The following is a 27,681-nucleotide window of genomic DNA, read 5'->3' on the forward strand; positions in this document are numbered from 1 at the left end:
GAGCACCTCATCAATGTATTACATAGTAAAGCACAGGATACCTATCTCTACATCTCACGACAGCGATTGATCCTGGCGATACCGGGGGCGGCATATATGTCGAACTGGAAAGCCATGAGCACGGCCTCAAAACATGGTGTAACACGAATGCATCCCATTCCATCTATGGTTCTCGTAATAGAATAGTGGAGAATGAATAAAAAGAGAGACACAAAAACCCATACCAGCCGTAACAGCAATAAAAAACCCCATAACGCCAATGATATGATGTTAAACCCAGTGCAAACAAAAACAACGTATTCTTGTCCATCCTTCACCTTCCACGCATCTGAAAAGACCGAAAACCTCCTTCGTCGATCATGAAGCCTTCTGATCACGCCTTATACTCTCTTAGAGTTCTTCATCGCCGCCAAATCATCCCTCCCAACATTGAACGACTCCCCACACCCACAAGTATCCTTCACATTCGGATTCCTAAAGACGAACCTCGCACTCAACCGGTCCTCAACCCAATCCATCTCACTCCCAATAATGCTCATAAGCGCCTTGTTATCAATCAACACCGTGACACCATCGACAGAGACTGACTCGTCAAAGGGGTGAGGCGTGGTGACGTAGGAGAGGTCGTAGGACATGCCTGCGCAACCCTTGTTCTTGACACCGACTTTGACGAGGGTACCGCGGGTTTGAAGGAGGGTGCGGAGTTTTTCGATAGCTTTGGGGGTGAGGGACATTGCTGCTTTGCGGGCGCGGAGGATTGGTCTCTTCCTCGGTGCGGGTACTGGTGCCGCCTCCGTCTGTGCAGGAGCCGCCGCCGCCGCTGCAGTCGCGAATGTGGTAGTAGGGGATGGTGTTGGTGTTGGTTGAGAGGGATAAGTAGCAACTCGTGGCGGCGCAGGCGGAATGTTCATGGTGTCATAAGGCTGCTGCTGATGATGAATCGTCGCCAGCTGCCTACTCGCGAACGAGAATGAGGTAGCGGTGACAGTCGTTCTCGTGGGGCTCATCTGCGTGCGCAAACATCTGATTGTAGAAAGCATCTTGAATGGATCGTTTCTCGTTTGATTGATTTGTTTGGTGGAGCAGGACTTTGCTGGAATGACTGGGGTTCCGTTGAACGCGGTGTGGCGGATGTGGCAGGGTGCAGACCGTAAGCCGAAATTGGGAATCCTCATTGGTCGAGGAGGGGAAACGTGAATTGTCGACGTTACACTCGCCCAACAAATATTAAAATCCCACCAACATGGAGAACGAACACAATAACGACGACATATGGGCCTCCGATGGCGATGAGGTCATGGAGACAAGGGAGCAGGAAGCACACCCGACGGCCAAGGACTGGGCAGCCCTGAAAGAGCTCCACTCAAACCAAGGCTACAAAGACGGCATCCACCACGGCCGCACCTCCTCCGCCCAACCCGGCTTCGACGCCGGCTACTCCACTGCCTCCCCTCTCGGTCTTCGCGCAGGACGTCTCCTTGGCGTCCTCCACTCCTTGCATATTCGACACCCGGCTAACTATGCTATTACGGAATTATTGGATTGGGCGGAGGAGAAGTTACAAGATGTAGAGGTATTTGGGAAGGAGTACTTTGAGGGGACGGGGATAGAGAAATATGCGGCTGGGGCGGGGGGGCATGCGGGGATTGGGGAGGTTGAGGGGAGGGTTAGGGAGGTGTTGAAAGAAATGGGGATTGAGATCCGCTTCTGAGGGCTACTGCAAGGAGAATCATACTGATGCCGGCAGTGACGAGCATGGCCATGGCGGTGTCTTGGAGGGTGTTGATGCACCGTGGGATCCAGGCGGCCTCTCCAGCGACATGGCTCGACGTCAGTCACGACAGGCACGGCGACCGCGAGTGACAGAAGTGCACCGAAAAGCCCCAAGAGTCGCAGATTATGTCCACTTACTTTATGGGGACTATGTGTTCGGAAGCGCCTCCTCAAAGTCCACCATTACGCCGTACGATATGTGTTTGAATCGTATCACTACCCGGGCCTTTGTGCAAAAGACGCATACGCGGGGCGAAATCACAATGGCTCAGGAAGCCTGTCACTTTCATCTTGGCAGTTGCAAGTGGCCTTTCAAAGATTGGAGGGCCATACGCTTCCGAAATGGGGCCATATTGCTTGAAGTCATGACACTGCCAGATCGGACTACCAGGAACCCCAATGCTGCAATTTAGCAAACCGAGAGCTTGGATTTTATTGATTGCAATATTGAACTGAAATTTCATTCGATACCAACGGCTACATCATCCATCGTACGTCATCATGTACCCGCCACACCCATGCACCCAGCCCACGGAATCCCCCAGCTCTAATGACTGCGCCCCGCTAGGCGAGAACCTTGATATACTTCCCCTATCCTCGCCCCATTGCTCCCCCCTATCATCAACAGCCAGCATTCATCTGGACAACATAAACCCAATGCCTCCAACACTCTTAGTTAAACGCGCAACCTGCTACTCTGCCTACTACGGCTACTACACCTGCAACAACCGCTCCGGCTGGAACTCCTGGGGTCGATGGGTCCTTCTCGGTCTCATTGTCGCCGCTGCACTCGCGTTCTTTTTTGCGAGTAGTGGTTTGAGTCGGCGTAGGGTGCGGAGGGGGCGGGCGCCTGTGCCGGGATTTGGGTGGAGTGTGCCGCCTAGTTATGTAAGTGCACCCAAGGAACGGAGGACGACGGGGCGATGGGCGGGCCGTATTGGGCGCTGGGCTTTGGCTCAGTGCTTACGCCCTAGAGCTTGGAGCCTCGAGTTAGACGATGTATGAGAACGTGATGGATTGAATGTTAACAAATTGCCAATAGTTCGAATCCCAGCAACATTACAGCCAACAACCCATAACCGCTCCAATCCCCGGCACCGGACACTCCTACGGTCCCCCGCCCGGTGCTCCTTCTCCTAACAACTCATACCCATCCCAGCCAGCTGGAGCATACGCGCCTCCGCCTGGCGCACCGCCCATGATGCAGCAGGGTGGTAGTGCGCAGAGCTATGGAGTTCAGACGGGAAATCCGTGGGCCAGTAGGGCTGGTGGAGCGCAAGGATCGGAGTTGCCGGCGTATCCCGAGGCTGTGGCGACGAGGAAGTAAGCTTCAGGAGATTCAGAATGGAGTGGCTCTGGTATCAGATACAGGGGGGGGGGTTTGGTGAGGACAAGGTGTTGTCTGGGCTCGGCCCGAGATACACGCGACTTAGAGAAGGAGTTGGTTTGTTCAGGTCCGAGGCAGTATGGATGGAAGCGGTTAATGCTATAATATCAGTTCGTAATAATTTTGTTGAAGTCAAAGTCCAAGAACGCCGTAATGCCAGAAATCACCCTCATACTCGCCCCCGTCCACTTTACCCCATCTCCTCCCACCAACACACAATAAGATCCCTCCACTCGCTCACCTCCCCATATCACTCCACCGCCTACCACACTCAACACACCGATAAAACGTCGTCGGCGGCTCATCCGCACTCCGAATCTGAATCTGTGTGTAATGCGCTTCTCGTCCAGGACAAGTGTCGTTAATACATGCTTGAGCGATTTTGTCGACATTGTCCCAGCCGCCGCCCATTACGTCGTCGAGTTCTTTGCGCTTGAGGAGGGTTCGGGATGTTAGTTTCTAGAGGCCGCATGTCAGTGAGGCAGTTCGAATGGCAGCGAGGGTTCTCCTTGATTCTCTCGGGGGTCCTCAAGGGTCGGCATGAGGGAGGAGCGAGAGAGAGAGGGTGCGACATACCATTGTGATGGGGTATTGATACGGACATGTTTTGCACTCCATCTTGTTTCCTCCGCCGGTGTTTCCGCCGGAGACGGTGAGGTGGTTTCCGCAGTGTGGGCAAAACTGCATCTTTGTTCGAACGTAACGAAGCTGGAGAAGGTAAAGGTGAAGAGACGCGTTTGAAGAAGTAGAGACGGTGATAGAAATCACGTCGAGGAGAAGGAGTGTTTCCGGTAGTTTCTGGCCCGAAGCTTAATTTGGGCGTACGTGAACATGCAGGGCTTCTGCAACTCGACGCTCGTACGTACGGTATACTCTACCAACCGAGGTCTTCGATTTCTATATGCCCATGAATATCATCAACCTCCTTGTCGAGACGAGCGTTTCTCGTTCTACTATCGTGCGCCCACTTCCTCGCGATGAGCTTGTCACGGATCTGCCGGAGTTGGTCCTCGAGAACGTCATTGAAAGCGTAGGCGATATCGACATTGGACGGTGTATGTTGTCTTTCGCGAGTGGGCGACCATTACCTATGGATGATGGGTTGAACCTAGGGGACTTGGTCGATTGGAAATCCAGCGCGGACGGTCTCGACGCGGAGGTGAATGAGAATACGAACGGAACAGACTACCTCCGCCTCCGCCTCACACCCCACCTCCCCGGCGGTAAAGGCGGCTTCGGCTCCCAACTCCGTGCAGCAGGCGGTCGAATGTCTTCCCAACCCACCAATAACTCCGCCTGCCGCGACCTCTCCGGTCGTCGTCTCCGTTCCATTCAGGAAGCCGAGGAACTCGCACGGTATGAACGCGAGCGACCGAAAAGGGAGAGGGAGGAGAAGAAGAGGAGGCGGGAGAGGCTGGAGGGAAAGATTAGGACTGTGGAGAGGGAGGAGGAGCAGGGGGCAGTAGGGGCTGGGAGGAGGATGGAGGTGGGGAAGTGGGAGGAGGAGAGGGAGGGGTTGGTTGAGAGGGTCAGGAGCTCGGTGAAGGAAGCGCTACGGGAAGCCAAGTTGGCGAAACAAAACTCCTCGGAGCGAGATTCAACTAGCCCGGGAGAAGAAGACGAACAGGATGATGTGGGTGAGGGCAGTTCGAGTGCGAAAGTGACACGGCCTGTTCCAGCGCCGAAGGCAGTGCAGAAGAAGCCCATTGCGTTCGCGGGGTGGGATGACGAAGACGAAGACGAAGACGATAGCGAGGAGGAGGATGAAGAGGAAGAGGAGGAACCAGCGGCGAAGAAGTGGAAGAAGGATGCGAAGGGGAAAGGGAAGGCTAAGGCTTGAAGTACACGGGAGTTTGATTTGCGAGCATTCAGTAGGAAGTGTGGGGCTGTTATCAAGGCTACGGGCGTTTTGCTTTCGAACAGAATTTGACACGGTTAGATGGGATAGTCGCAGTGACGATACGGAATTGTCATCGCAAGCACCGAACGCTTTCCAGATTTCCTCACCAAATGTCCTCACAGCTGACGTAACCTCATATGGTGCGAAAGAAATAATTATGATTGTTCAATTAGTACCCAGCTTCCTACACTTCCTACACTTTCCATCATCATCATTCTAACACCAACATCAACAGCTGAAACCAATCGACTAATTTAATGCTTGTGGTCCTCAGAGTTCCTGCTCTTGTTTCCAGAGTATCTGGAGGGGTAAAGACGCAGATGGGGGTCGGTCCTGAGCTTGTTGGCAATGGTGTAGACGGCGGCTATTTGACACAATCAGCATTTGGTCTCATCATGGTCCACTACTGATCCAATCCGCATGTCCGCCTTGCCCAAAGCCCAAACGCCGGCAATCGGGGCATAGGTAAGAAACAGTGGTAAACATTTTGGGGGGGAAGGAGAGACATACCACCCAATCCAACCATCAAAACACCGAAAATGGGCCACAACTCCGGGGGGGTGTTACGGAGCTGAGCCAAGCGGTGGGTGACCTTGTGGGCACGGTGGTTCTCGGTACTATCGCATCCGAGCAATTAGCACTGAGCAACTAGACTTGAAGGTTGACTGAAGACGTACGATCCCTGGAGAGTCATTGTGGAATTTTGTGAGTTATTGGATTGTCGAGGTTCTTGATGCGATGCCGTGCAGGTGAAGTCAGGTGCCGGGCGTGTGGGGAGTGGAAACCGACAATTGCTGGCTGATCTCTCTTGTCACGCTAATTTCTCCTTTGGAATTAGTTTTGATATTAGTATAACATGACTCTGTATTTTGGTTTAGCAAGAAGTCTACGTGACATCGTTCTGTCGCGGAATATCGAAATTTCTAAATTTAGCAACAACCTTGGAACTTTACGCGAACGTCTTCAGCGCCTTCGAAGCCGATACACCACGAACAACACAGGATGAGACGCTCAATCAGATTGTCACAACTCTCAAATAGAGTCCGTGCAGCTCTAGGAAGTCAGGGTCGCACTGTGCGACTGTACCATGCGACTCCTGCTCTTCTGTCTGACGAAATCGTTTTCGAGGGACGCAAGCTGGGACCTAGAAACCCTCTGGAAGATCCAGACCTAGCATTTCCAGAACTACCCACCGAACCCGTCGCCGAACCTGACTTCATCCCTCCCCCCCCAACCCCCGTCCAAAAAGTCCCCAAAAACCACTGTCCTGGCTGCGGAGTCAAATACTCCCCCGAAAACCCCCGCAAAATGTCGAATATCATTCCAGATGAGATCAAACTGGCCATCAACCCCAAAAGGCAACTCGAACAGGATATCTTCGACGCGGCCTTGGCGGATTACGAGACCACTGAGATGTCTAAAAAGTGGCCTTTGATCAAGAAGCGGGTTCCGCCGGGGTGGGAAGAGGTTTTTGGGACGAGAATACCGAAGGAGGGGAAAGCGACGGGGCCGAAAGAGGTCATCTGTCTACGATGTCATAACCTGAAACATCACTCTTCGGCACCCGCAGGCCCACCGACTGAGGTTACCAAGAATAAGAGGTGGGCTGAGCCGGTAGCCGAGCTGAACACCCCGGAGTTCACGGAGTGGCACGATGTCATTCGCACGATTCGAAATACCCACCCTTCACCTATTGTCCTACACATCATGGACGTCGCTGATTTCCCGTTATCCCTACTCAAAGACCTACCAAAGTACGTACCAAACGCAAAGATGGTCTACGTGATCACCAGAGCAGACCTTATCGCCAAGAACGACGAAGAATGCGCCCTACTCCGACTCGAACTTCAAAACCGCATCAAGAAAATCACAGGCCAACAAACAGCAGATGTTCGAATCATATCTTCACATAAGGGCTGGGGTGTTGACCTCCTTGCCGACAGTATCACAAAACGTGCTGGAACAGCAACAAAAGAGGTGTTTTGCGTCGGTGTCGCCAACGTCGGGAAATCCAGTTTACTCAACTCCCTCGCTCGACGCCGAGTTATCTCCGTTCCGGTTAAGGACCCGGTAACGGAATCGCATCTCCCTGGAACGACGCTGGGAACCGTAAGACTTCCCATTCAACCCTATGGAATGAAACACCAAGCCGTTATCAATGATACCCCAGGTTTCGCATGGCCTGGGGGTGGGTTGATGCAGCACGTCGACCCTGATGTGCTACGAGACATTATGCCCAAGAAAGCCATCGCGACAACTGAACCAGAATGGCTCAGACCCGGCCAGAGTCTCCTCCTGGGTGGACTCATCCGTATCGACTACCCCGAGGGCGAGGGTACGGATCGAGTCCGTGTGGGTATCTTTACGAATTTACCATGGCACATCGGTAGATCAGAGAAGGTGGATAAGATCATGGAATACGCCAGAAGACCCGAGGAGGAAGGTGAAGAACGTCGCGAAATCACCCCCATCATCTACGACGAACCTCTACAACCTCTTGGCAGACCTATCGATTTGACAGATCTCTACAGTCCGAACGCCTACGCGCTTGATCTCGTCCTTGCCGGACTAGGCTGGCTCTCGTTCGAAGGAACGAAAGGAAAGGGCAACAAGTGTATTTTGAGAGTCAGCGTACCGGAGGTCAAGGATGGTAAGGGATTGGGTGTGGGGATCAGGAAGAGTTTGTTGGGTGGATCTAAGGAGGGGATGTTGAAGATGTATAGGGATGGAATTTAGGCCTTTCCGTAGCTAGCTGGTAGATGATAGCGTATACCTGGTGATACCCCTAAAATTCACGTTCTCCTCTCCGATAGGTCTTGACCCAAGTTTTTCATATCCGACCTCTCACCTCCTCATCTCCTCCCCTTCTTACTCTCCCTGATTAGATACTCCCCCAATACCCTCAAGGGATCCCCAGGCTTCTCCTTCGCTAGCATCCGCATTCCATTCAGTAATGCAGGCGTAACGAGTTCATTGAGCCAGACGCGTGTGGGGGCTCCGGGTAGTTGGCGGCCTGCACCCACAGCTGGAGCCGCCGGAGCTGCTGCAGGTGGGATTTGTATTTGTGGTGCTGCTGATGCTGGTACTTGTGTTTGTACTGGCGCTGAGGCCTCTTCTGGACGCTGAGGAGGAGGAGCCGCTTGAGGTGTACCCTCCGCCTTCACTGCAACCCCAGCTGCATCACCACCACCAACAGATCCTTGCCCATCCTCACTCGCCCTCCTCTCCCTCTCCCTCTCCTCCGCAACCTGCGCCTGTGCCTGCTGTCTCTGCTCCATCTCATACCTCTCCCGCGCCTCTTTCTGCTGCTGTTCCCTAACCCTCTGTGCCTCAGCCGCCTGTTGTTGCTGTACGGCTTGTTGTTGGACGTAGTATTGTTGCGCAGCCTGTTGTTGTTGGAGCTGTTGCGCTTGTTGGCGTTGGAGGTATTGCAGTTCGGCGGGGGAGTATTGTTGGCCTGCAGGACCTGGAGGGGCTTGCGGGGGGAGTTGTGAGGGGTGCTGTTGGGGTGGGTAGGGATGCTGGGTATGCTGAGCGTATGGGTAGGGGTGTGTGGGAGGATGTTGAGGATGTTGGGCATAGGCTTGAGGTGGGTATTGGGCGTATTGTGGGTGCTGAGGGGCTTGGGGGTGTTGTGGATGTTGCGGGTGCTGCTGAGGATGTTGATGTGTGTATTGACCGTATTGCGGCGGATATCCCTAGCTCATGTCATCAGTAATGATCCCATATATGAGGACATGGATAAACCCTACTGGTGCAGACGGGGTACCCGTCATCGGTGTCCCAGAGCCCTGATGCGATTCCGGTCTTGAGTGTACAACGCCGTGACCCGCTGAGGCTGCATCCGTCGGATCAGGAATTGTGGAGGGCGGGTTCGCATTTTGGTTTGTCTGCGCTGGATCGGTGCTCATCTTGTTCAATTGTTCTACACCTCTCACGTAGTTTTGAGATTTGGAGGTGCTTGGAGGGGAACGTAAATTACGCGACGCGCTCAACTGCGGTCTACGACATCACGTGCAACGCAGGACGCGGGTCAGCCGGTAACGTAGACGTCGATAAGTTTCGTGTACTCAAGGAATCTCCTTACGACTCGTCGAGGACATCACATTCTGCGTATTTCCTTATCCGCTGCTTTACGGCTGTTCAACGCAACCGACACCACCAAAGACTCCCAACCGCCTGTTTCGCCCGCTCCATATAAGCAAAAGGATGCCGGTTGCAGTGATTACTGGAGCGAATAGGTCAGTCGTACGACGGGCTTTTGGTAGCAAATAGTGACAAGCAGTTGACAGCGGCCTTGGATTTGCAGTTGCATGCCGACTGATCACGGCTGTTGAAGGAATCACAATTGTCGTGACATGCCGATCCACCACCAAAGCCAAAGATACTCTGCGCCGACTTCAACACAAATATCCCGCAAAGACCCTCAAACTCGATTATGCACTGCTTGACCTTGCGTCCATGCGCAGTGTTCATGACACTGCAAAGGAGTTAAAAGAGAGGTTTGGAAGGATCGACTATCTATACCTCAATGCCGGTGCAGGAGACTTCATCGGCCTTGATTGGAAACAACTGGCATTGGATTTCTGGAATGTGTTCATCGCTGCACTCACCGCACCAACCTACAAGTTGCAAAGAATAGGTCGCAAGTCGGGTGATGGACTGGGATGGGTATTCCAGTGTAACGTATTTGGACATTTTTACTTGATGAAGGAGCTACTCCCAGTTATGAAGGATGGTGGTAAAGTCATCTGGACCTCATCTCTTGAGGCATTCCCTTGGGCGTTCTCCTACCCTGACCCCACCAAAACCCTCTCGGACGTCGCTGATGCAAGTACCTCCACGCCCTCTGACACCCTCCAACTCCTGACCAACACCCACTCCTACGAGGGCTCGAAACGTATCACTGATGTTCTCCACATTGCATCATACAAATCCATCTTCAAGTCATACAAAGTCAGACAATACCTTACTCACCCAGGTATCTGCGGTACCAACATCATGGCAGATCACCTCATCAAGCCGTTCTTCTGGGGTATGTTTGCCTGTTTCTACCTTGCTCGTTTGCTGGGTTCGGTATGGCATACGTGTACAGCGCACAAAGGTGCTCTCTCGTCTCTGTATTGCGCGGTGATCGATGATGACATGAGCAAGAAGTTTGGAAGTGGGACAGATAGGTGGGGAAATGAGAGGATTGTGTGACAGGAGGTGGAGGAGTGTGACGAGCAGGAAGGAAGACGGGTTCACAAAGCCATGGACGACCTATACAGGGAGTGGAAGGAGAAGCTTCAGAAGGAAGATGAGAACTAAAGATATTTTCTTTCCCTAGAAAGTGAGCACGACTTACTCATCCGCTCCCTGTTGCAAGTTCCTACGGCTGCTCGATTCGGCTTCCACGGCGCGCGGGCCTACGTTACAACGGATCACGTGCGCCAACGCAGGTCGTCGGCCTCAATAATCCAAAGTCGCCTCCAACCGGGATCGACGCAAAACACAATCCCATCCCATCACAGAAACCATGCCAGCAAGACCCCTCGCACATCTCTCCCGCTCAATCTTCGCCGCTCGCCCTTTGCTGAGGCAGCCGGTCCGCTACAACTCCTCCGCCGCAACTGGGCTCTGGATCCAGACGGAGCAAACCCCCAATGTCGATGCTCTCAAATTCATCCCAGGTCGCCCAGTCCTCCCCAACCCCTCCTCCCAATCACTGGAATTCAAGTCGGGGCGTGACGCAATGTCCTCCCCCCTCGCCCGAAAACTCTTCACAGTCGACGGCGTAAAAGCAGTCTTCTTCGGCCCCGACTTCATCACAGTGACAAAAAGCACCGACGCACAATGGCCGCACGTCAAACCCGAGATATTCTCCCTCATCATGGAACACATCACAGCAGGTCTCCCACTCGTCTCAGACGCCGAATCGACACCGGCGGCGGCGAGTGATACAGCACCCCTCGACACCGACTCCGAAGACGTCGCGATGATAAAGGAACTCCTCGATACCCGTATCCGCCCCACGATCCAAGAAGACGGTGGTGATGTGGAGTTTAGGGAGTTTAGGGATGGGTGGGTGTATTTGAAGCTCAAGGGTGCGTGTAGTACGTGTGATTCGAGCACGTTGACGTTGAGGAATGGGATTGAGAGTATGTTGATGCATTATGTCCCGAGTGTGGAGGGGGTACAGCAGGTTTTGGATCAGGAGGAGGAGGTTGCGTTGAAGGAGTTTGAGAAGTTGGAGGCGAGGTTGAGGGCTGCTGGAGGGCGTTAAGCGAGGGAGCGAGCGTAGCGAGCCTGAGTTAGGTGTACGATATGAAGGAGCATAACCAATCTATGATATCATGAACGAGTGATTGCCGGGGCGCACGGAGCTCGGGATCAAAAGTCCAATGGTCTTCGAACAATAGTGAAATGTTTTCATCGCGCATTGTATTCGTACATTATCCGCACCCTCCCCTCTATTTCTCCCACCTGCTGGACTTGGTGATGGTTTCGCTCTTGCCAACTCCTGTATATTTGAAGTGCTTGTCCTGTAAAACCCATAGTTAGCAGTTGTCCTTGCGAACCAACACCGAGTTGTCCGTGGAGTCGTGAGTCCCCAGTCCTGATCTGTCTACCAAATCTCGTCACATCCCGTTCAACGCAAATCCATTGCCGCCAACCCGGCCTCCATCCAAGTTCCACTTGAAACCAACCTCATCCACGTTCCACCTCACCTCACCAAGGACTCAGACTCCACGCTCCACAACGCAATGCCCCCCACTCTGCTCTCACCTCAGCCCACTGAGCAATGTAATAAATCCCAACCGGAATAACAACAGCCATCATAATCGCCTGACGCGCCATCTTGGACGTAAACTTGAATCTGGTGTCGGCGGAGTGGCGCATCAGAGCATGGTGCTCGATTGCTGGGTCTTTAAGCAGTCCTGTGGACGTAGGGTCAGTAGGGCTCAACCAAGAAGGGAGGTAGAGGGGGAGGAACGAACCTCCGGCCATTTTGAGTGGGTTGGGTGTGGATTTTGGGTGGTAGAGTATGAGGTGTGCTGAGATGCGGGTTTGGGGGGGACTGCAGGGGAGGCACGTGATGTGCGTTACAATACGGTGGGAGGAGCAACCAGGACTCACCTGACTCCAGTGTATTCTCTAAAGCGCCGTTGATCTCGCAGAGATGTGTATGCTACCTACCTGACTGATCCCTTCGCACAATGACCAGAGCGTTTCTTTCCACGTCTTCACGGCATGGTCCATCCCCTCAGCTCTCCATCATCACCAGCCGTCCACAGGACCTCCTTGTCGCGCTGTACTTGCCACGTAACGCAATTCACCTCCTGAACACCATGTGCCTCTGTCTGAACATACTCCACCTCCCAAGCCTCAGCATCTCCCTCCTTCCTCCTATACACAACAACAATTCCATCCCCGCCACCTGTAGCTATCCGTCCACTAGGAGAGAACGCAACAGAGTAAATCGAACGAGTGTGGACTTGAGGAAGTTGTCCAATCTCTTCCCAATCTTCATCCGTACGGATGATCTTCGACTCCTCCTTCTCCTTCTTCTGCCATAACCGAACCGTACAATCATCCGATGACGACGCCAACACCCTCCCATCTGGGGCAAACGCAACACCCCAAACCGTCCCCCCATGCCCCTTCAACACCGCAACTGGCGTCCAATCATCATCACTTGGCGAATCCCGATACAAAATAACCATATCATCATAACTCGCACTTGCCAACAAACTCTCCCTCGGCGAAAACGCAACACATTTGACATCCTGACTATGCTCCTGCAACACACTCAGACATTGAAATTCGTCGTCATCTTCAGATTCCCAGATCCAGACGGATTTGTCACGGGAACAGGTTGCGAGAAAGGTCGAGTCTGCTGACCACACAACAGATTTGACTTCGTTTTCGTGGCCTTCAAGGGTTGCAATACAGTCCCATTCGCCGTCTTGGTTATCCTCAAGATTGTTCACGTATTCCCAGATCCCGATCGTGCCGTCGAAGGAAGCGGTTGCGAGGACAACCCGTTCGTCACCGTTGTTCGTCCGAGGAGGCTTGAACGCTGAACACCGCACAGAACGTTTGTGTTGATCACGGAGTGTGGCGATGCATCGACCCGTCGTGGTATTCCAGATCCGTGTCGTAAGATCCGAGGAGCAAGAGGAGAGAAGGGGAAGGGTCGGGTGTGGGGTAACGTGCCAGGCTCGTGCTGTGTGCCCTTGGAAGGTATGTTCGAGCTTGAAAAACTTTGGTGAAGACATTGTAAGTTAATGGAGAAGAGATCAGGATCAGGTCGAAGGAGGAGGTGGGGATGGGATGGGGAGGTGTAATTTAGGTTTGGCGATATGTAGCGTCGGCGGCGGTGAGCGCGGGCACGTGCAGCGTTGTACGAAACTCGAAGCTCTACCTTATAATTACACTTTCGAGATCCACAAAGATGTCAGCAGTAGCAGCAGATCAACGGACAAAAGCAACTCTCCATGTTTGTACGTCACTCCTTGCAACTGCGCTGTTGAATGCTGACAGAACGGATGTTACAGCGGGCCTCGATAAAGCGGTGACACGAGAGCTGCTACATGCCGCGTTCATTCCATTCGGCGATATCGTCGAAGTAACACTTCCCCGAGACGAACAATCAGGTAACTTCACTTTCGGGTGTTTGTATGACATCTCTGACAATGAAGATACAGACCAACCCCACCGCGGCTTCGCCTACATCGAATACGAATCCCCCCTCGACGCAGCCGAAGCAATCGACAACATGAACGACAGCGAACTATTCTCCAAAACACTACGAGTAACACAAGCGAAGGCGAATAGAGACACAAATCCGAATGAGGGGTTGGGGAGTACGAAGGCGCTGTGGGAGCAGGAGGGGTGGTTGAAGGAGCATGCGGTTGACGAGGAGGATATTAGGGCTGTGCAGGCTGTTAATGGGGGTGGGATTGATCCTATGGAGGGGGTGGAGAGGGAAGTTGGGCCGGCGAGGCCGCCGGGGGCGTGATGTGGAGGATGTGTGCGTGAGGGTTGGAAGGAAGAAATACCGGTATGCCCGAGAAGAGGACCGTTAAGACACGAGGCAGACCGGGTCTCAAAGCGCGTATGAAACAAATACGTCTGCGAGTGAGAAGAAGGAGGGCCGTCAATGACGAGATTATTCCCGACGAACCGTGGGGACAAGGAGGTGTCTCCCATGAAGCAAAGATACCCAAAGAACGACGCAAAGACGTTGCGCTCGAGGACGAATATTTGATATCTATCAAGAACAATAATCCTTGAATTCACCATACCTCCCCTTCAGATCCTGTGCACGTGCCTTTCTTCGCCCCTGTCCAGGCGCAGATTTCATTCGTGAGCCAAAAAAGTGTGAGAGCCGATAAGCACCTCGAAGCCCCTCCCCTTCGATCCACCCCCAAAATGGCACGTAAATCAACAGGAAGAGCGCCTCGCGACACCTCAAAGACCGACGTGTCGAATACCCGACTTTCCTCCGTCCTCGTTACGGCGTTTTCGGTGACACACCCGCTTTTCGCCTCGGCCGTGCTTGCATTGGATGCTCACCATGTCAGGATTGTCGATACCAATTCGTCTGTGTTGAGGAATGAGTACGTTCTGCCTAAATCCGTGACTTGTAAGTGTTTGGCATGGGGTCTCGACCGTTCCGATTCTACAAAGTCTACGAAGAAGAGAAAAACGTCCCTTGCGGCTGAGGGTGGAGAGAAGGCCTGGCTCGCCATTGGACAAAGTAACGGCGAGGTTGTGTTATACTCCCCATCGAACGCGAGCGTGCAAAAGACGTTGAGCGGAGCGCATGTGGGTGATGTCACTGGATTTGCGTTCGCGGAGGATGGAAGACGGGGATGGTCGGTTGGTGCGGACGGAAAGGTTGTGGAGTGGGATTTGGAGAGCGGAAAGAGTGTCAACACTATTACCCCCGACGCTTCGTCTACCGCACTCAACACAGTCGCTCCCGCCGCCGCTGGATCGATCCTCGCCGCTTCCCATAATATCCACCTCATCGCCGATAACGCTACCGCACACACCTTCTCCGCCCACACCACCCCAGTACACACCCTCATCTGGTCAGCAAACTCCACACACTTCGTCTCCGCCGCCGAGACTGACCGTTTCGTTAACCTCTTCGCTCCCACATCTGACACCCCTACCCAAACCAAGGCATCCATGGTTGCTGAGGCTGATGTGCGCAAGGTTGCTGTCAGCGGTGAGGATGTCCTCGCTGCGTTGACTACGGATGGTGTCGTCGAGTTGTTTGCCGCGCCCTTCACGCCTGCTGCTCCCGCTGCCGGTAAACGACGAAAGTCCGCCGGATTGACCAGAAACTCGAATGTGAAGATTAGGGTGGTACGTCCGGATGACGCCAAGACCGCTGTCGATATCGTCGATATCGTGTTCAAGGGCGAGGAGATCGTCGTGTCGTGGGTCGAGGGCACTCGCGTCGTTTTCGAGTCGGTTCCGTATGGGTCTGCGTTGGCGTCTGGTGAGGGAATCGAGTTGGTCAGAGCACAAGCAAAGGCTCAGGCGAATGGTGTTAAGGAGAATGGAGTTAGCTACGATGAGGCGCAGGCTGTTGTTGTCGGTGGACACGATCAGGGCGATGTTGGTATGGATGATGTCGAGGATGAGGAGGAGAATGCTAGCGATGTCGAGGATGGTGAGCCGACTTTGGCGGACCGGTTGCAGGCTCTGGAGGTTAGTCAGAGCACCAAGGCGGCACTCGCTGCGGCGAAGAAGGCTACGCGTAGAAGAAAGGAGGATAACGTGGTGGTCGATGGCTTGCCTTCCCTCACCGGTAACGTCATCATCAAGAAGAGCAGATCATCTAGGTCAGATGCCGTCGTGCCTGCGGTCCCTGCGTCTTCGTTGACGACTGTCTTGTCCCAGGCGTTGAAGACGAATGATTCGCAGTTGTTGGAGAGTTGTTTGAACCACGAGGATTCGCATATCGTGTCGGAGACTATCAGGCGTCTCGACCCGGCGTTGGCGGTTACCTTGTTGGAAAAGATTGCAGAGAGGATGGGCCGTCGCCCGGCGCGTGCTGGTCAGCTCGGTGTGTGGGTTAGGTGGACCGTGGTCGCTCACGGCGGACATCTCGCTTCTCTGCCAAACTTGGTACAGACTTTGTCCTCGCTTCACGGAACGCTGTCGGCACGTGCGGCTGCCTTGCCGAGGTTGTTGGCGTTGCAGGGAAGGTTGGATGTCGTCTCTGCTCAGATCGAGTTGAGAAACACTCCTGGACCTTTGCCGGGTAACATGAAGGCTGCTGCGGGTGATGAGAGTGAGGAGGAGAGTGATGTCGAGTACGTTGAGGGAGAGGAGGAGGATTTGATGGATGAGGATGTTTCTCATGTTGGAATCGGTGAGAGCGAGGATGAGGAGGAGGGCGATGAGGACGTCAGCGGAGAGGAGTACGAGTCGGATGAGGAGGGAGATGACCTTATTGACGATGAGGCAGAGGAAGCATCTGACGACGAGGAAGATGAGGAAGACTTTAGCGATGAGGAGGACGAAGAGTAGGCGAAAATGGGAAGTTCGTACACGGGTTGAAGAAAAGGGAAACTTGGCATACCAGGATTGCATTGGATAATACACATTCTCGCATTGACATGTTCTGCTTCTCTGGTGCGTGCGTGGGAAACCTCATATTCTGCACCCTGCCCTCCTGACTGTAGGCCATAGGACAGCCGTAAAAGATTGACAATCTCGGTAGATATTATTTGGGCTTTCCCAAGTGGCCTCATCTCGGTTACTATATTTAGGTGCAGGGTGCTTCGGCTCGCCTCGAACCCATGCGCGCAGTACACGTCTTGGCAACGCTGCCCGTACCAAGTCCAAACAAATCCAACCCGTGTGCTCCAAGAGAAACGGCCCGGACGGCAACGAAGCGTGTACGGTGTGACCTTTAAGAGGACGCATACAGCCCCTCATTCTCTTCAAACTACAAACGAACCAGATTGACAGGATCAACTACGTTCCTTCGTACTACACCCCCAGCTACAAGTCACCGATAAGCATCCAGGAGACACCTTCGAGAGGAAAGTTAAGACTACAAGATGGCCACTCCGACGACAGATCTCGCAACGGCCGCTACCGACCTCGCTGAAGCAACCTCCGCCATATCCGCCGCCCAAGCAACAGCCTCCGCACTGTCCTCCACCCTCGACAAAATCAAATACGCCTGGTCTTCCCCCGACCACTGCGTCCACGAGAATTGGTGCAGAATTCCGGCCATCATTATCATCGTCATCGGTATCTCCGTCCTCATCTCGTTGATTTGTTGTATCCGGGGTTTGATCGCGTGTTGCTGTTGTTGTTGTCAGTCGTGTTGTACCGGACGTGGGAGTCCGCGTGGTCGAAGCCGGACTCAAAGTTTTGGAACGCCGTATACGCAGCCGCAGCCTATCAACGTATACACTCAACCCGCACCCGTACAATCTCCACGCGCAGACTACCTACCAAGCATGCCAGCAAGCTGGAGTGGATACAATAAAGTCGATACGAATCCGAATGCGCATGCGCATGCGGCGGACAATGGGTATGGACAGAACAAGGGGTATTATGAGATGAGTACTGTTCGAGCGACGAGTCCCGGGCAGCCGCCGTCGTATAACTCGAGGAACAACAGTTATAATGCGGCGTATGCGGCGTATGGGGCTCCTGAGGCGTACGGTGAGGCGCCGCATCGGGGAGGATATGGCGGGCAGGATGCATATAGCAACAATTATGGGAGACACGCAGCCGTGTAAGGAGTTAGTGAGGCTTGAATTGTGAAGACCGTGAAGATGGAGGGGTGATGATAGGGACGTCAAGGGCTTGGAGTTCGGGATCTTGCTTTTCTATAACATATTGTTAAATACGATGCTACCACATCCAGTACGCCTTTGGTGATCCTGGCCAGTTGCAGACCCGTCGTGATTGGTGGCTTGCATTAATTCAACATTGCCATGTCGACAGGTTCCAACCAGTAGTCGTCGATGTTGCTATATTGACGGTCTTGATGTCATTGGAGTCTTTTGGGAAGACTTAAGCTGCCGTCTTTTCCGACTCTCCTTATCCTTTATCAGCATAGGTTACCTCGACACCAAATTCCAGATCATTGGCGGTCGGAAAGCCTTGGCTGCTTTGGCGAAAGAAGAGGTTCCCACGCGTATGCGTTGACCGTAAACATACGGTAAACATCGACTTGGTAGACAAAATAGAACCCGTTGTATAAGTATATAATTCTAAAGGAATCCCTAAAACACACTCTTGGACAAATAAAACAGACGAAATCACAAAACAGAAACGTTGCACATCCTCCTACGGTATCGTACACTCCACCTTCAAAATCAAACCAAAAGGTGAACCCAACAGTATCAAATCCAAACGAGTGTAGTATGCTAATCCAACTTCTTCTCTCAATCTCAATCTCAATCTCAAGCGAACAACGAACGACCCACTCCCATCTAACGCTAAGAACCTGTTTATCATTTTCCAAAAAATCTCCTTGGTATCGCTCGATCATCGGTATCATAACAAACGATCTCTCTTTCGCCTCGTGCAGTGTTTACAAATCACCACATGCTTTCTCCGCCGAACGCCCCCCCGTAATTGGCGGAGGCTGCACTGGAACCGCCACCGACGCCGGCGGTATACTGACCCTGACCACTGTTCCCGTAGAACCCATTGCTGGGGGTAAAACGACGGTTCACAGCCTCGTATCCCATGTCTACACTGCCAGAAGACATGCCCCTAGCGTGACCAGCAGTACCATTGTATCCGCCTCCACCATACTGCTGCGCAGGCATATCGTACTCAGTCTGCTGCTGAGTCGTCTGCCTGACGTAGATAGGACCTTGCAAGCCCTGATATCCCTCCTGGGACTGCATTCCCCTCCCATACGCGGCAGCTGCATTCTGGGCAGCGTACGAGCCAGCACCACTGTAGTCTCCACTCAACGGCCTTCCATGACCAGCACCGGCGGTGGTAGCATAATGGCTCATCTGAGCATTCTCATACTCCAACTCCCTAAATGCAGACATCGTCGGACTATGCGGCTTCTGCCCAACAGCCCCAGGAGCACCCAACGCAACATTCGGATTCTCAACAGCATACGGGTTAACCGCACACATCCAAATCCTGGTCTTGTAAACCTTGAACAAATCCCTCACCAATTCCCTAAAGTCAACGCGGTAGATGGAGTTGGTAGCGAAGTAGAAGGTAAGCTTGCGGCGGTCCCATTGGTACTCCGCATCCAAGATCTCCATGGGCAACTTGCGCTGACGTACTTTAGACTGACACACCAACATAGCTTGAGCCTCATCCTGGGATTTGGCAAGCAACATGGCGACCTCAGCCGGTTGCGCCAAGCGATAAATCTGCTTCGGCTGGACATTGACCTCATCACCCATCCCCATTCCCATGCCCTGCTGTCCAACAACACCTGCCCCAGCAAGCGCCGCAGCCTGCTCCCTTTGCTGCTGAGCTTTCAAAGCCCTAACCTGCGCCAACCCGACATCAGCTCTAACAACCTTCCCCAAATCCCTCCCACGATCAGCCTCGACAATGACCAAGTCACCACGCTGAACACGGAGACCACTACCCTCCGCAACATAAAACACATCCGTCCGGCAAGCTTTGAACTCGACGATATGGAGGGGACCGTGCGTGACGGTCGGGCTGGGTGGTTTAGGTCCCACGCCTAACCCGTTCGCGGCGGCTTGTTTGGCGAGGACGTCTCGTGCCCGTGTGCGGTGGTCATCACTCGAGAAATAGCGATCGACATCGGCAACCAAGGCAGCATACAACGCCGGATCAGAGCTGACAGTCGCGGCGGTAGCGGGGGCATGCATTCCCTGTGCCTGCCTCCTTATCAACTCACGCTCAAACACCGTCTCAGCATGACCTAGTCCCTGACGCCCATGTCCGCCGTCATCAACCTCACGCATATACGCATCCCCAGCATCATCCTGACCATAGGGCTCATGATCCTCGCCCCAGCCAGAGAAGGTGCCGGTGGAGTAACGACGCGGAGTAGGCGGGTGCTCACGCTCCCTCATCGTCTCAACCATACTCATCCCCATATTAGCTCCTCCGCCAACACCGGAACCAGCACCAGCTCCAGCCATCCTCTCCCTCCTCAACCTCTCCAACCTCTCCCTCTCCGGGCTCAACCCCGCAAACCGCCCGAAACCTCCAACACCACCACCACCACCCGGAGGCCCAAACGTCGTCCCCTCCCCCGTCGTCAACGCACGCGGCCTCGATCCAAGCGCCAACTGCCTCTGCACAGCAGCTGCGGGCAAGATATCCTCGTCACCATCATCGTCAGAACTAACGACAGCGGCAGCAGCCTGTGTCGGATCCCACGCACCCAATCCAAACCCAACGCCAGGGCGGATTGCGGTACTGGAACTCTGCGTACGACGGCCATGTCCCACCCTCAACTTCTCAAACTCCTCCTCAAGATCAAAATCGTGCTCGTTGTGGTGGTGTTCATGTTCATCCTCCTCGGGGGACGGCAAAAAGGAATGCCTAATCGACGCCGAAGCACGCGAAGTCGATCCCGAACCGGCACCAGAACCTGGAGCGAAATCGTACGAAGGCGACAAGAGCGCGTTCTCCCTCTCCCTCTCTCGCTCCCTCTCCCTCTCATACTCCCCCAAACTAAACGACAATGACCGCCGCTGCGCACCCTCCGCGAGCCTCCTCACGCTCGGAAGCGCCGCACTAGCCGAAGACTTATTCGCCGTATCAATAATAATCGCATCAAAAGGATTCTGCACGGGATTGCGCGGACTGAGAAGGGCACCGACTCCACCGCGTACGGAGCTGGCAGTAGAGATGTGGGAGATACTGCCGGGGGTGGTAGCCTGCGTACTCGTCCCGGTACCAACGGCGCCAGCATTCCACGTAGGCACGAACTCACCCGCAAGGGGATTCGGTCTAACACTCCCCATTCCCATCCCGAAGGTGGAACCCGAGCCAGGAACACCGATTGTCGAAGCCTTCGGGGTCATCTCGTCCGCTGCCATCGACATCGTCGACGTACCCGTATCAGCACCACTACCCTCCTCATTCTCGTGCTCGAGTGTCGATCGACGAGAGGGATTCGTGTTCGTGCTTCGCGCGGAGATACTTTCGCTGCTGCCACTCCCACTCGGACTCGCGCGACCATTATCGAGGAGGAAGGTGCGGGGCCAATTGTGGTCTTGGTTGGTGGTGGCTGTGGCGGACATAGTGTAGCGACGTGGAGATTGTTGGTGGTGGAGAAAAGAAGAGGTGGTCGGGGGTGTATGCTGTCCGTTGAGAGAGAAGAAGCTGTGCGGAGCCGGAGATTGTGGTTGAGGAGATCCCACACCCGAACTCAAACTTGCTGATTCTACCTGTGCCTGCGATCGAAGCTGTGATTGTACGTCTCTAGACATCACTGTACACAACAATTAGCTCACTGCACCCTCTCTTCCACGACCCTCACCCGCAACATACCTATCTCATCAATCACAAAACTCAATTGTCAAATGCTGTTGATGTACTTGTATACCGTCTATCCCAGTTACCTCGGCAATCCAAGGCTCTTATATATCGTCTTGGTTTGGTCGTTTGACCTCTTGTCCAGCTGCTTGGAAGCGGGGTTTGAGGAGAGAGTCTGGGGTCTGGGGTTCGGGTGGGTCTGCGCTACTCCCTGTCTGGCTACGCCCACTTGACTTTGTGCTGGTGTGCGCGCGGGCGCGGGCAGTGGGCGAACCTGAGATGCAAGCCAGGAAGGAGCCTGGGGAATTATGCCGCGGACGGTCCCAGCGAAGGTTCAGTTGAGGGGGGGAAATGGAAAGGGTCCTCGGGGCGGAGTGTCACGGGGGCTACATGAGCTTCTGGCCATCGATGAGGGATGATTGGTTCTCGGGGTAAGAGACAGCGGGCCATGTGCAGATGCCTCATTAAGGTTATTGGACTTTTGGACCCTGTGACTGCTGTATCGTCTTCTTCCTGCTGGTCGCCCCCGCATGCACCTTCCCCCTAGAACCTTCCCGGTCCGAGCAGCGTGCATGCGCCTCATCCGTCACCTCTGCGTGGGGTGTGGCACGGCAGCAGGCCCAAGGTGGGGGGGGAACACTCTAGATCTCCAGCGCGCCTGTCCATGTGAAAAGTACGCGTCCAGCATTTATCGCCCAGGTGGCAGCAGTATGCAACCAATCTCAACTCAGCACTACACTTCCGCCGGTATGAAAAACCATGCACAACCAATGTCAATCCCAACCCCCCTCTCCCTCCGCCGCCGCTCCTCCCCTCCCCTCTCAACCTCCGCGACCACGACGCCTTCGACATCAATCTCAACACAAACACCTCTAACCCCGAAATTCGCACACTCTGGTTCGTTCTCCTCGTCCTTCGGGTTATCGTCTTCCCCAATCCTCGCAATCCGGCCTGGTCGTGAAGAAGGCAAGGGCGCGGGGGCGGAAGTACCGATGACGCCGTTGGCCCCACATGTCTTGTTACCCATGGTCGACCGTAGGGGCGAGATGTGCAATTTGATGCGGCATGAGAATAACCTTGGCTTTTTTACATCGATGAGAAATCGTATCGGAGAAGATAAATACAAAGAACTGCGAAGCTTGTGGATTGAGAGTGAGAGGTCGCCGGTGTGTACGCCGGGAGGAGGTGAGAGGAGGGGGATGAGTGATTGTGAGATTATCAAAATGACGCGTGAGGTGCTCAAACCCGATCACCCAGATCTCTGGCGCTCATGGTGTGATATCGTCGGATGGTCAGGGACGGAGCATGAGATTCTCCAGGCGCAGCGTTCGTCATACTCGAACCCTGGGTCATACGATTCGACGCCTACGGATGAGAATGGTGGAGGTGCGGGAATGGCGGTGGGTAGCGCTAGTAAGACGAGTTGGAGTTGGATGAGAGAGGAGGGTGGGAGTAGGGGTATGATGGATTATAGTCCGGAGCCGCAGTTGTCTCCGGGTGACGTACGCTCCAATCCCGGGTCGGCTGTGGGTTATGTCGATGCGTATACGGGTGGTGTCGGTGCTGGGTTGGGCATGTCTGGACTCGAAAGACCGAGGAGTGGGATGGGGTTAGGGAGGAGAGAGAGTGATGAGTTGGATGTATTGAGGGAGGAGGATGAGTTTTGAAGCACTCGGGATGGCATATTGGTAGTTCTGGTTTTGGTTTTTGGTTTGAGCATTTCACGGTCGTTCTTTTTTATGTTTGTTTTGGATGAGGTTGCAACTGCAATTGGGTTTGAGTTTACTGGAAGTTCTTATGTAGGTGTAGGTTGTCTTTATTCTAATGTCGACGTTCGTTGTCCTCAAAGTCATAAGGGGTGGTTTCTCAAACGTCCATACAGCAGCGTGAGATTTTCTTGCATGCGCCAGGCTCCCTAAACTCCAAGGAATCGCGACCACTAAAATACCAACCAACAAACCATTGTAAGGTATAGGAAGCCCAGAAAGACCTCAAAATGCTCGGTGAAGTCACTACCAATGCAGGGCGACGCAATACTATCCTCCATTGGAAGGATGGGAAAGACCCGCACCAACTAGCTGACCTGGCAAAGAAGCCAGTAGCTACAATTTACAGAATTGACAAGGGATACGAAGAGGAAGGTGCGCACAAACGTCTAGGCAACCAGACCTGTGGTCGTAAGCCAGCAATCGCAGCGTTTCTCGGAATGGTTGGTCTCTTAGGCTGTCAATACAGCTAAGGCGGGTGGGTTCGATGCTCATGGAGAACCGACTAGAAAGTCTCACGATGCCAACTTCATTGAAGAGGTTGGTAAAGGTATGGATGAGGATGAGCTCATTGCTTGTGGAGAGGACCGGCAGACGGGAAAGGCGACTCCTGAGGAGGTGCGCGAACAGGTGCAGTTATTACGGAACAGCTACTTGATCGAAGGAGTCCGAACTCACGATATATTTGCTGTCAATGGCCGTAAACGTGTCAACATCGAGGACATTGTCAATGATGACGAGGGTATGCAGGAACCGTCAGGTACCACAGAACCACACAGGACGACGACGGCGAACAAGGGAAAGAAGAAGCCATTGCCTGTTCGTTATCCCATCAAAGGGTTAGCTGGGGAACCGGTATTCGATGTCCTTGCTCAAATGCGCGATCCAAGCCGCGGACCAGTCATCTCATGGTTGCAATACATCAATGACTGCAATCGTGGGAAAGCCGTTGTACTTGATGCACTCAAAACGAGCCGTCCTAGGGTTCCCAGGAAGAAGAAGGTCAATGCGGATGGCATGTATGCTGACTCCTACTCAATTGGGGTGACCGAATTCATCAACACCCGTAACCCTGAAGAGAAGCAGAAAAGCTTCATGGCGCCAGCTAAGATTGACAAGTTTCAGTTGAATGTGGTTGTGGACGCTGGTTCAATGGTGAGCTTGATCCACAGATGCGAAATCCAGCGGTTGGGATTGGTTTTCGTTCCTGACAGCAGTATGACGACCCGGGTAGCCGACGGAAGGCATAAAACCATGCCCGGGTACACCGATGCTGCCTGGATTACGGTGGCGAAAGTGAAGACCAAGGTTCGGTTCTGGCGTATCGATTCAGATGAGGTCTCATTCTCGGCCCTGTTGGGTAGGGTGTGGTTGATTCAATGTCGGGCGTGGGCTTCATTTGAGGACAATTTCTACATCATTAAGGGCGATAATGATGTCGAGCATGTGTTGTCTCCAATTGGTGGGAAGGTACCTTCGCAAATCCCGAGTATCAGGTGGAATCTGGATGTTCCAGCGAAGCAGCGGGCGGGCCTAAAGCCTGAGTCAGGTAACCCTCAGAGGTGGGTTAAGATTGAAAGGCTTCGTCCAGGGGAGAGAGAAGATGAGTATGAGGATGAGGAGGATGAGGAAGCTTCGGAGGAGGATGAGGACACCGGTGAGGACTTATACTCTGACTATGACTTGTCTGAGGAAGGCTCGGAAGACGAGGATTGTTTCGTGATTGAGGTGAGACCTAGGGAAGGGAATGGGGACTCGGATGAAGTGTCCTCTATGGCAGTTGAAGTAGGCAGTCAGTCAGGGGGTCCTGTCAAGAGGGTCACCCAGAATTTTTGTCGAGCGGTTGCAAGTCCCGGACCGCTGAACAACCTGGGCATCCATTGAAAAGGAGGTAAGGAGGGAGGTGAGTAAGAGAAAGAAGGGAAAGGAGGCGTATGGGGTGTTGGGGGTGGAAACGGGGATCATGTTGGAAAGGAACAAGGTCAGCGGGCAGTTGAGTCATCGAATTGGGTTCGAGCACTACCCAGTGAAGAGAATGCCGGTGGTAATGGAACTTACGGATGCTCCTATGGATGAGGTCGATGCCTGGTGTGACAAAATGGCGTTCGAACTGGGTACAGAGGTCAACACCCCTGAGAGGGTTGAGAGGACGAAGCGATTATTGTACACCTACCAGGATGCCTGGGCCCGAAACATTCGAACCACCAAGGAAACCGACCTCCTGAAGTACCATGTGGTATTGGAACCGAAGGCGAGACCTCCTCCCATTCGTCAGAAGATCTACAGACCTTACGAAACATTGTGGGAAGGGCCTGGTGGCCGTCGAGAGTGAATGATGTGCAAGAGTATGGCAGAACCTGTGATTCTTGTCGGCGGGTGGGTCCCTTACGCCCCAGTGTCAGCCTCAAACCAATCATTCAACTTCAGCCGTTTGATATGTGCGGGTTGGATTTCGTCGGCCGAATAGCTCCTGCCAGCTGAAAGTCCGGGAATCAGTACCTACTCGTCATGGTGGATTATTCCAGCCGATTTTGTCCTTGCGAAGGCAGTCCCGGTCCCGTCTTCTGAAGTGGTGACACTGGTGGGTCACTCCGAGCTACTGTTTGAAGCACGGAATCGTTCAGTTTACCGCTCCTGTGTCTCATGCTGCTAGCGTGGGATTAGTCGAAAGGGTCAACCAGCTCATTGAACGAGGCCTTGTGCGTAACTGTGTTACTCAAGACGACTGGGAAGAGCATTTACCTGAGGTGATTTGGGCAATCAACACAAGAGGAATCCGGGTTCATGAATACTCCCCCGCCCAAATTATATATGGCTACAATGCTGCCCGACCGGTATTTCCGTACCGAACCACCAGGGAAGCTGCTGTGATCATGATTGGACACCCTGAGAAGGATACGCCAGCTGCTTTATGGAATTATTCGGTCCGACTGGCTCAAATGGACGAACTGTGCCAGCATTCATTGGAGGAGCTAATTGCTTACCAAGTGCGCCGGGAAGAACTGGAGTTGTTGAAGAGAAGGTCTAGGCCTCCTCAAGTAGGGGATCTGGTCCTTCGTCGTCGAACAGATCTCGATAAACAGCGCGGTCGGAAGCTGGAACCTCGATGGACGGGACCACTCCATGTTGTAAAGGTAGCTCATCATGGGAGGTCCTGTTGGCTACATGAGATCGGAACCGCTAAGGGAACACTACGAGGAAGATTCCAGATGAATCACCTGAAGGTCTACTGTCCTCGGGAAGGGAGCCGATTCGCTACCGCTGGATATTATGTCGAAACTTGCGATTCTACCATGTTCAGGCCTGCCAACAAGCAAGGATTCTTAGCAAATTAGACCAGACTATGCCTCACCGAGACCGCCAAAGCTGAGGGTGAGTAGGCTAGAACAGGTAAGAGCCAGAACAGTAGTATTGGTAAAGTACAACTAAGAGGCCGAGCCTCGTATGCCCTTAAATATATGCATGATGCCTGGGCTAAGCCTATTACGAAATAGGCTCACCACAACGGTCCTAACTCGGCATTTCAAGCGGCTGCACACCCATGCAACCTCAAATATTCAGCTTCCGCCTAGTAACGAAGATAGACAGCCCCTTCACCGCCGCATTGACAGTTGCTGGATGTCCGATCAAGGGGAAGGGAGGGTGGATGCGCCATACCACCCTCTTCTGGGCGCCGCGGACGATGTGAGCCTGAGTACCCTGTATAACGAACTACCATCACCTACAACGGGCGATACGACGATACACCCTACCACACCATGGACGACGAGGGAATTGCTCCGGTCTGTCCTAGATCCAAGTGTGGATTCAGAGTCAATGCCGGGGTTGAAGTCGAAGCTATACAACTACCAACGCCGATCACTCCATAAAATGTTACAACTCGAGCTATTACCCCGTACGACCCTCGATCCACGGTTACGACAACTAAAATCGCCGGACGGGAAGACATACTACCTCGACCCCTCCGACACGAAAATCTACAAAAAGCCCGTGTTAGTATCGAACCCCCGCGGCGGCGTACTATCCGAAGAAATGGGAACAGGGAAGACGTTGATATGTCTCGCCCTCGTCATCGCGACAAAACACCAATCCGCACGACTCCCAGATACCGCACTCCGTCCCCTGTCGTCTTCGGGACCGAAGAGATTGTTGAGGTTGATGGAGTATGCCGCGAGGAAGGTTACGTGGGATGGGATACCCTACGTCGCGGACGAATTACCACAAGGCTGTCTAGACGCATTAGACGCGAATCCGGGGTGGTACGAGGTTTACCCCTCCGATAACCCCACGGGCCGAACACGTCGTGTAAGCCGACAACTTCGACCAGAACAAGTTCGGTTGAGTGCTGCTACGTTGGTGGTAGTCCCCGACACCCTCATCGGTCA

General features: G+C 53.5%; 19 protein-coding genes across 19 annotated transcripts; 12 read left to right on the forward strand and 7 right to left on the reverse strand.

The window, feature by feature from the left end:
• Nucleotides 1-216: 216 nt before the first annotated feature.
• Nucleotides 217-1,091, reverse strand: SAICODRAFT_31712 (uncharacterized protein). Its single transcript, XM_019167988.1, has one exon. It carries the CDS (start codon nt 1,038-1,040, stop codon nt 381-383), a length of 660 nt encoding a protein of 219 aa, XP_019021759.1. The 5' UTR covers nt 1,041-1,091; the 3' UTR covers nt 217-380.
• A 205-nt stretch (nt 1,092-1,296) lies between these two features.
• Nucleotides 1,297-2,196, forward strand: SAICODRAFT_31713 (uncharacterized protein; the record flags this gene model as incomplete). The annotated part of the gene is made up of 1 exon (XM_019167989.1): nt 1,297-2,196. A coding segment is annotated over one exon (415 nt), but the record flags the coding sequence as incomplete, so codon positions are not given.
• Nucleotides 2,197-2,341: 145 nt separating this feature from the next.
• SAICODRAFT_31714 (uncharacterized protein) lies at nt 2,342-3,142 on the forward strand. The gene is made up of 2 exons (XM_019167990.1): nt 2,342-2,661; nt 2,816-3,142. Exons 1-2 carry the CDS (start codon nt 2,431-2,433, stop codon nt 3,098-3,100), a joined length of 516 nt encoding a protein of 171 aa, XP_019021761.1. The 5' UTR covers nt 2,342-2,430; the 3' UTR covers nt 3,101-3,142.
• A 175-nt stretch (nt 3,143-3,317) lies between these two features.
• Nucleotides 3,318-3,902, reverse strand: SAICODRAFT_84414 (DNA-directed RNA polymerases III 12.5 kDa polypeptide). Its single transcript, XM_019171360.1, has 2 exons — nt 3,737-3,902; nt 3,318-3,619 (listed from the first exon to the last, which is right to left on the reverse strand). The coding sequence occupies exons 1-2, from the start codon at nt 3,845-3,847 to the stop codon at nt 3,398-3,400; spliced, it is 333 nt and encodes a 110-aa protein (XP_019021762.1). The 5' UTR covers nt 3,848-3,902; the 3' UTR covers nt 3,318-3,397.
• A 159-nt stretch (nt 3,903-4,061) lies between these two features.
• On the forward strand, nt 4,062-5,000 carry SAICODRAFT_27321 (uncharacterized protein; the record flags this gene model as incomplete). Its single annotated transcript, XM_019167025.1, has 1 exon — nt 4,062-5,000. The coding sequence occupies one exon, from the start codon at nt 4,062-4,064 to the stop codon at nt 4,998-5,000; it is 939 nt and encodes a 312-aa protein (XP_019021763.1).
• A 314-nt stretch (nt 5,001-5,314) lies between these two features.
• SAICODRAFT_21321 (uncharacterized protein) lies at nt 5,315-5,776 on the reverse strand (the record flags this gene model as incomplete). Its single annotated transcript, XM_019166409.1, has 3 exons — nt 5,738-5,776; nt 5,571-5,677; nt 5,315-5,424 (listed from the first exon to the last, which is right to left on the reverse strand). The coding sequence occupies exons 1-3, from the start codon at nt 5,752-5,754 to the stop codon at nt 5,315-5,317; spliced, it is 234 nt and encodes a 77-aa protein (XP_019021764.1). The 5' UTR covers nt 5,755-5,776.
• Nucleotides 5,777-6,025: 249 nt separating this feature from the next.
• SAICODRAFT_73162 (P-loop containing nucleoside triphosphate hydrolase protein) lies at nt 6,026-7,796 on the forward strand (the record flags this gene model as incomplete). The annotated part of the gene is made up of 1 exon (XM_019170829.1): nt 6,026-7,796. Exon 1 carries the CDS (start codon nt 6,063-6,065, stop codon nt 7,794-7,796), a length of 1,734 nt encoding a protein of 577 aa, XP_019021765.1. The 5' UTR covers nt 6,026-6,062.
• Nucleotides 7,797-7,912: 116 nt separating this feature from the next.
• Nucleotides 7,913-8,971, reverse strand: SAICODRAFT_36923 (uncharacterized protein; the record flags this gene model as incomplete). The annotated part of the gene is made up of 2 exons (XM_019168535.1): nt 7,913-8,758; nt 8,813-8,971. The coding sequence occupies 2 exons, from the start codon at nt 8,969-8,971 to the stop codon at nt 7,913-7,915; spliced, it is 1,005 nt and encodes a 334-aa protein (XP_019021766.1).
• A 264-nt stretch (nt 8,972-9,235) lies between these two features.
• On the forward strand, nt 9,236-10,262 carry SAICODRAFT_21324 (3-keto-steroid reductase; the record flags this gene model as incomplete). Its single annotated transcript, XM_019166410.1, has 2 exons — nt 9,236-9,301; nt 9,353-10,262. The coding sequence occupies exons 1-2, from the start codon at nt 9,270-9,272 to the stop codon at nt 10,260-10,262; spliced, it is 942 nt and encodes a 313-aa protein (XP_019021767.1). The 5' UTR covers nt 9,236-9,269.
• A 282-nt stretch (nt 10,263-10,544) lies between these two features.
• SAICODRAFT_31720 (HIRA-interacting protein 5) lies at nt 10,545-11,328 on the forward strand (the record flags this gene model as incomplete). The annotated part of the gene is made up of 1 exon (XM_019167991.1): nt 10,545-11,328. The coding sequence occupies exon 1, from the start codon at nt 10,579-10,581 to the stop codon at nt 11,323-11,325; it is 747 nt and encodes a 248-aa protein (XP_019021768.1). The 5' UTR covers nt 10,545-10,578.
• A 137-nt stretch (nt 11,329-11,465) lies between these two features.
• On the reverse strand, nt 11,466-12,105 carry SAICODRAFT_166614 (uncharacterized protein). The gene is made up of 3 exons (XM_019165683.1): nt 12,041-12,105; nt 11,750-11,980; nt 11,466-11,584 (listed from the first exon to the last, which is right to left on the reverse strand). The coding sequence occupies exons 1-2, from the start codon at nt 12,048-12,050 to the stop codon at nt 11,772-11,774; spliced, it is 219 nt and encodes a 72-aa protein (XP_019021769.1). The 5' UTR covers nt 12,051-12,105; the 3' UTR covers nt 11,466-11,584; nt 11,750-11,771.
• Nucleotides 12,106-12,224: 119 nt separating this feature from the next.
• SAICODRAFT_84425 (WD40 repeat-like protein) lies at nt 12,225-13,370 on the reverse strand. The gene has a single exon (XM_019171361.1). The coding sequence runs from the start codon at nt 13,319-13,321 to the stop codon at nt 12,287-12,289; it is 1,035 nt and encodes a 344-aa protein (XP_019021770.1). The 5' UTR covers nt 13,322-13,370; the 3' UTR covers nt 12,225-12,286.
• A 127-nt stretch (nt 13,371-13,497) lies between these two features.
• Nucleotides 13,498-14,064, forward strand: SAICODRAFT_9623 (uncharacterized protein; the record flags this gene model as incomplete). The annotated part of the gene is made up of 3 exons (XM_019172038.1): nt 13,498-13,546; nt 13,601-13,699; nt 13,751-14,064. The coding sequence occupies 3 exons, from the start codon at nt 13,498-13,500 to the stop codon at nt 14,062-14,064; spliced, it is 462 nt and encodes a 153-aa protein (XP_019021771.1).
• A 388-nt stretch (nt 14,065-14,452) lies between these two features.
• On the forward strand, nt 14,453-16,647 carry SAICODRAFT_73168 (NUC189-domain-containing protein). The gene has a single exon (XM_019170830.1). The coding sequence runs from the start codon at nt 14,478-14,480 to the stop codon at nt 16,593-16,595; it is 2,118 nt and encodes a 705-aa protein (XP_019021772.1). The 5' UTR covers nt 14,453-14,477; the 3' UTR covers nt 16,596-16,647.
• Nucleotides 16,648-16,882: 235 nt separating this feature from the next.
• Nucleotides 16,883-17,917, forward strand: SAICODRAFT_31721 (uncharacterized protein). The gene has a single exon (XM_019167992.1). The coding sequence runs from the start codon at nt 17,132-17,134 to the stop codon at nt 17,822-17,824; it is 693 nt and encodes a 230-aa protein (XP_019021773.1). The 5' UTR covers nt 16,883-17,131; the 3' UTR covers nt 17,825-17,917.
• A 1,242-nt stretch (nt 17,918-19,159) lies between these two features.
• SAICODRAFT_61049 (PSP1-domain-containing protein) lies at nt 19,160-19,909 on the reverse strand (the record flags this gene model as incomplete). The annotated part of the gene is made up of 1 exon (XM_019169821.1): nt 19,160-19,909. A coding segment is annotated over one exon (750 nt), but the record flags the coding sequence as incomplete, so codon positions are not given.
• Nucleotides 19,910-22,696: 2,787 nt separating this feature from the next.
• Nucleotides 22,697-23,242, forward strand: SAICODRAFT_31723 (uncharacterized protein). Its single transcript, XM_019167993.1, has one exon. It carries the CDS (start codon nt 22,754-22,756, stop codon nt 23,195-23,197), a length of 444 nt encoding a protein of 147 aa, XP_019021775.1. The 5' UTR covers nt 22,697-22,753; the 3' UTR covers nt 23,198-23,242.
• A 1,287-nt stretch (nt 23,243-24,529) lies between these two features.
• SAICODRAFT_31724 (uncharacterized protein) lies at nt 24,530-25,247 on the forward strand. Its single transcript, XM_019167994.1, has one exon. The coding sequence runs from the start codon at nt 24,551-24,553 to the stop codon at nt 25,178-25,180; it is 630 nt and encodes a 209-aa protein (XP_019021776.1). The 5' UTR covers nt 24,530-24,550; the 3' UTR covers nt 25,181-25,247.
• A 694-nt stretch (nt 25,248-25,941) lies between these two features.
• Nucleotides 25,942-26,821, forward strand: SAICODRAFT_166709 (uncharacterized protein). The gene has a single exon (XM_019165685.1). It carries the CDS (start codon nt 26,170-26,172, stop codon nt 26,629-26,631), a length of 462 nt encoding a protein of 153 aa, XP_019021777.1. The 5' UTR covers nt 25,942-26,169; the 3' UTR covers nt 26,632-26,821.
• Nucleotides 26,822-27,681: the final 860 nt, after the last annotated feature.

The sequence above is a fragment of the Saitoella complicata genome (assembly GCF_001661265.1).
Source record: "Saitoella complicata NRRL Y-17804 unplaced genomic scaffold SAICOscaffold_24, whole genome shotgun sequence".
In the NCBI taxonomy this organism is placed as follows: domain Eukaryota; kingdom Fungi; phylum Ascomycota; class Saitoellomycetes; order Saitoellales; family Saitoellaceae; genus Saitoella; species Saitoella complicata.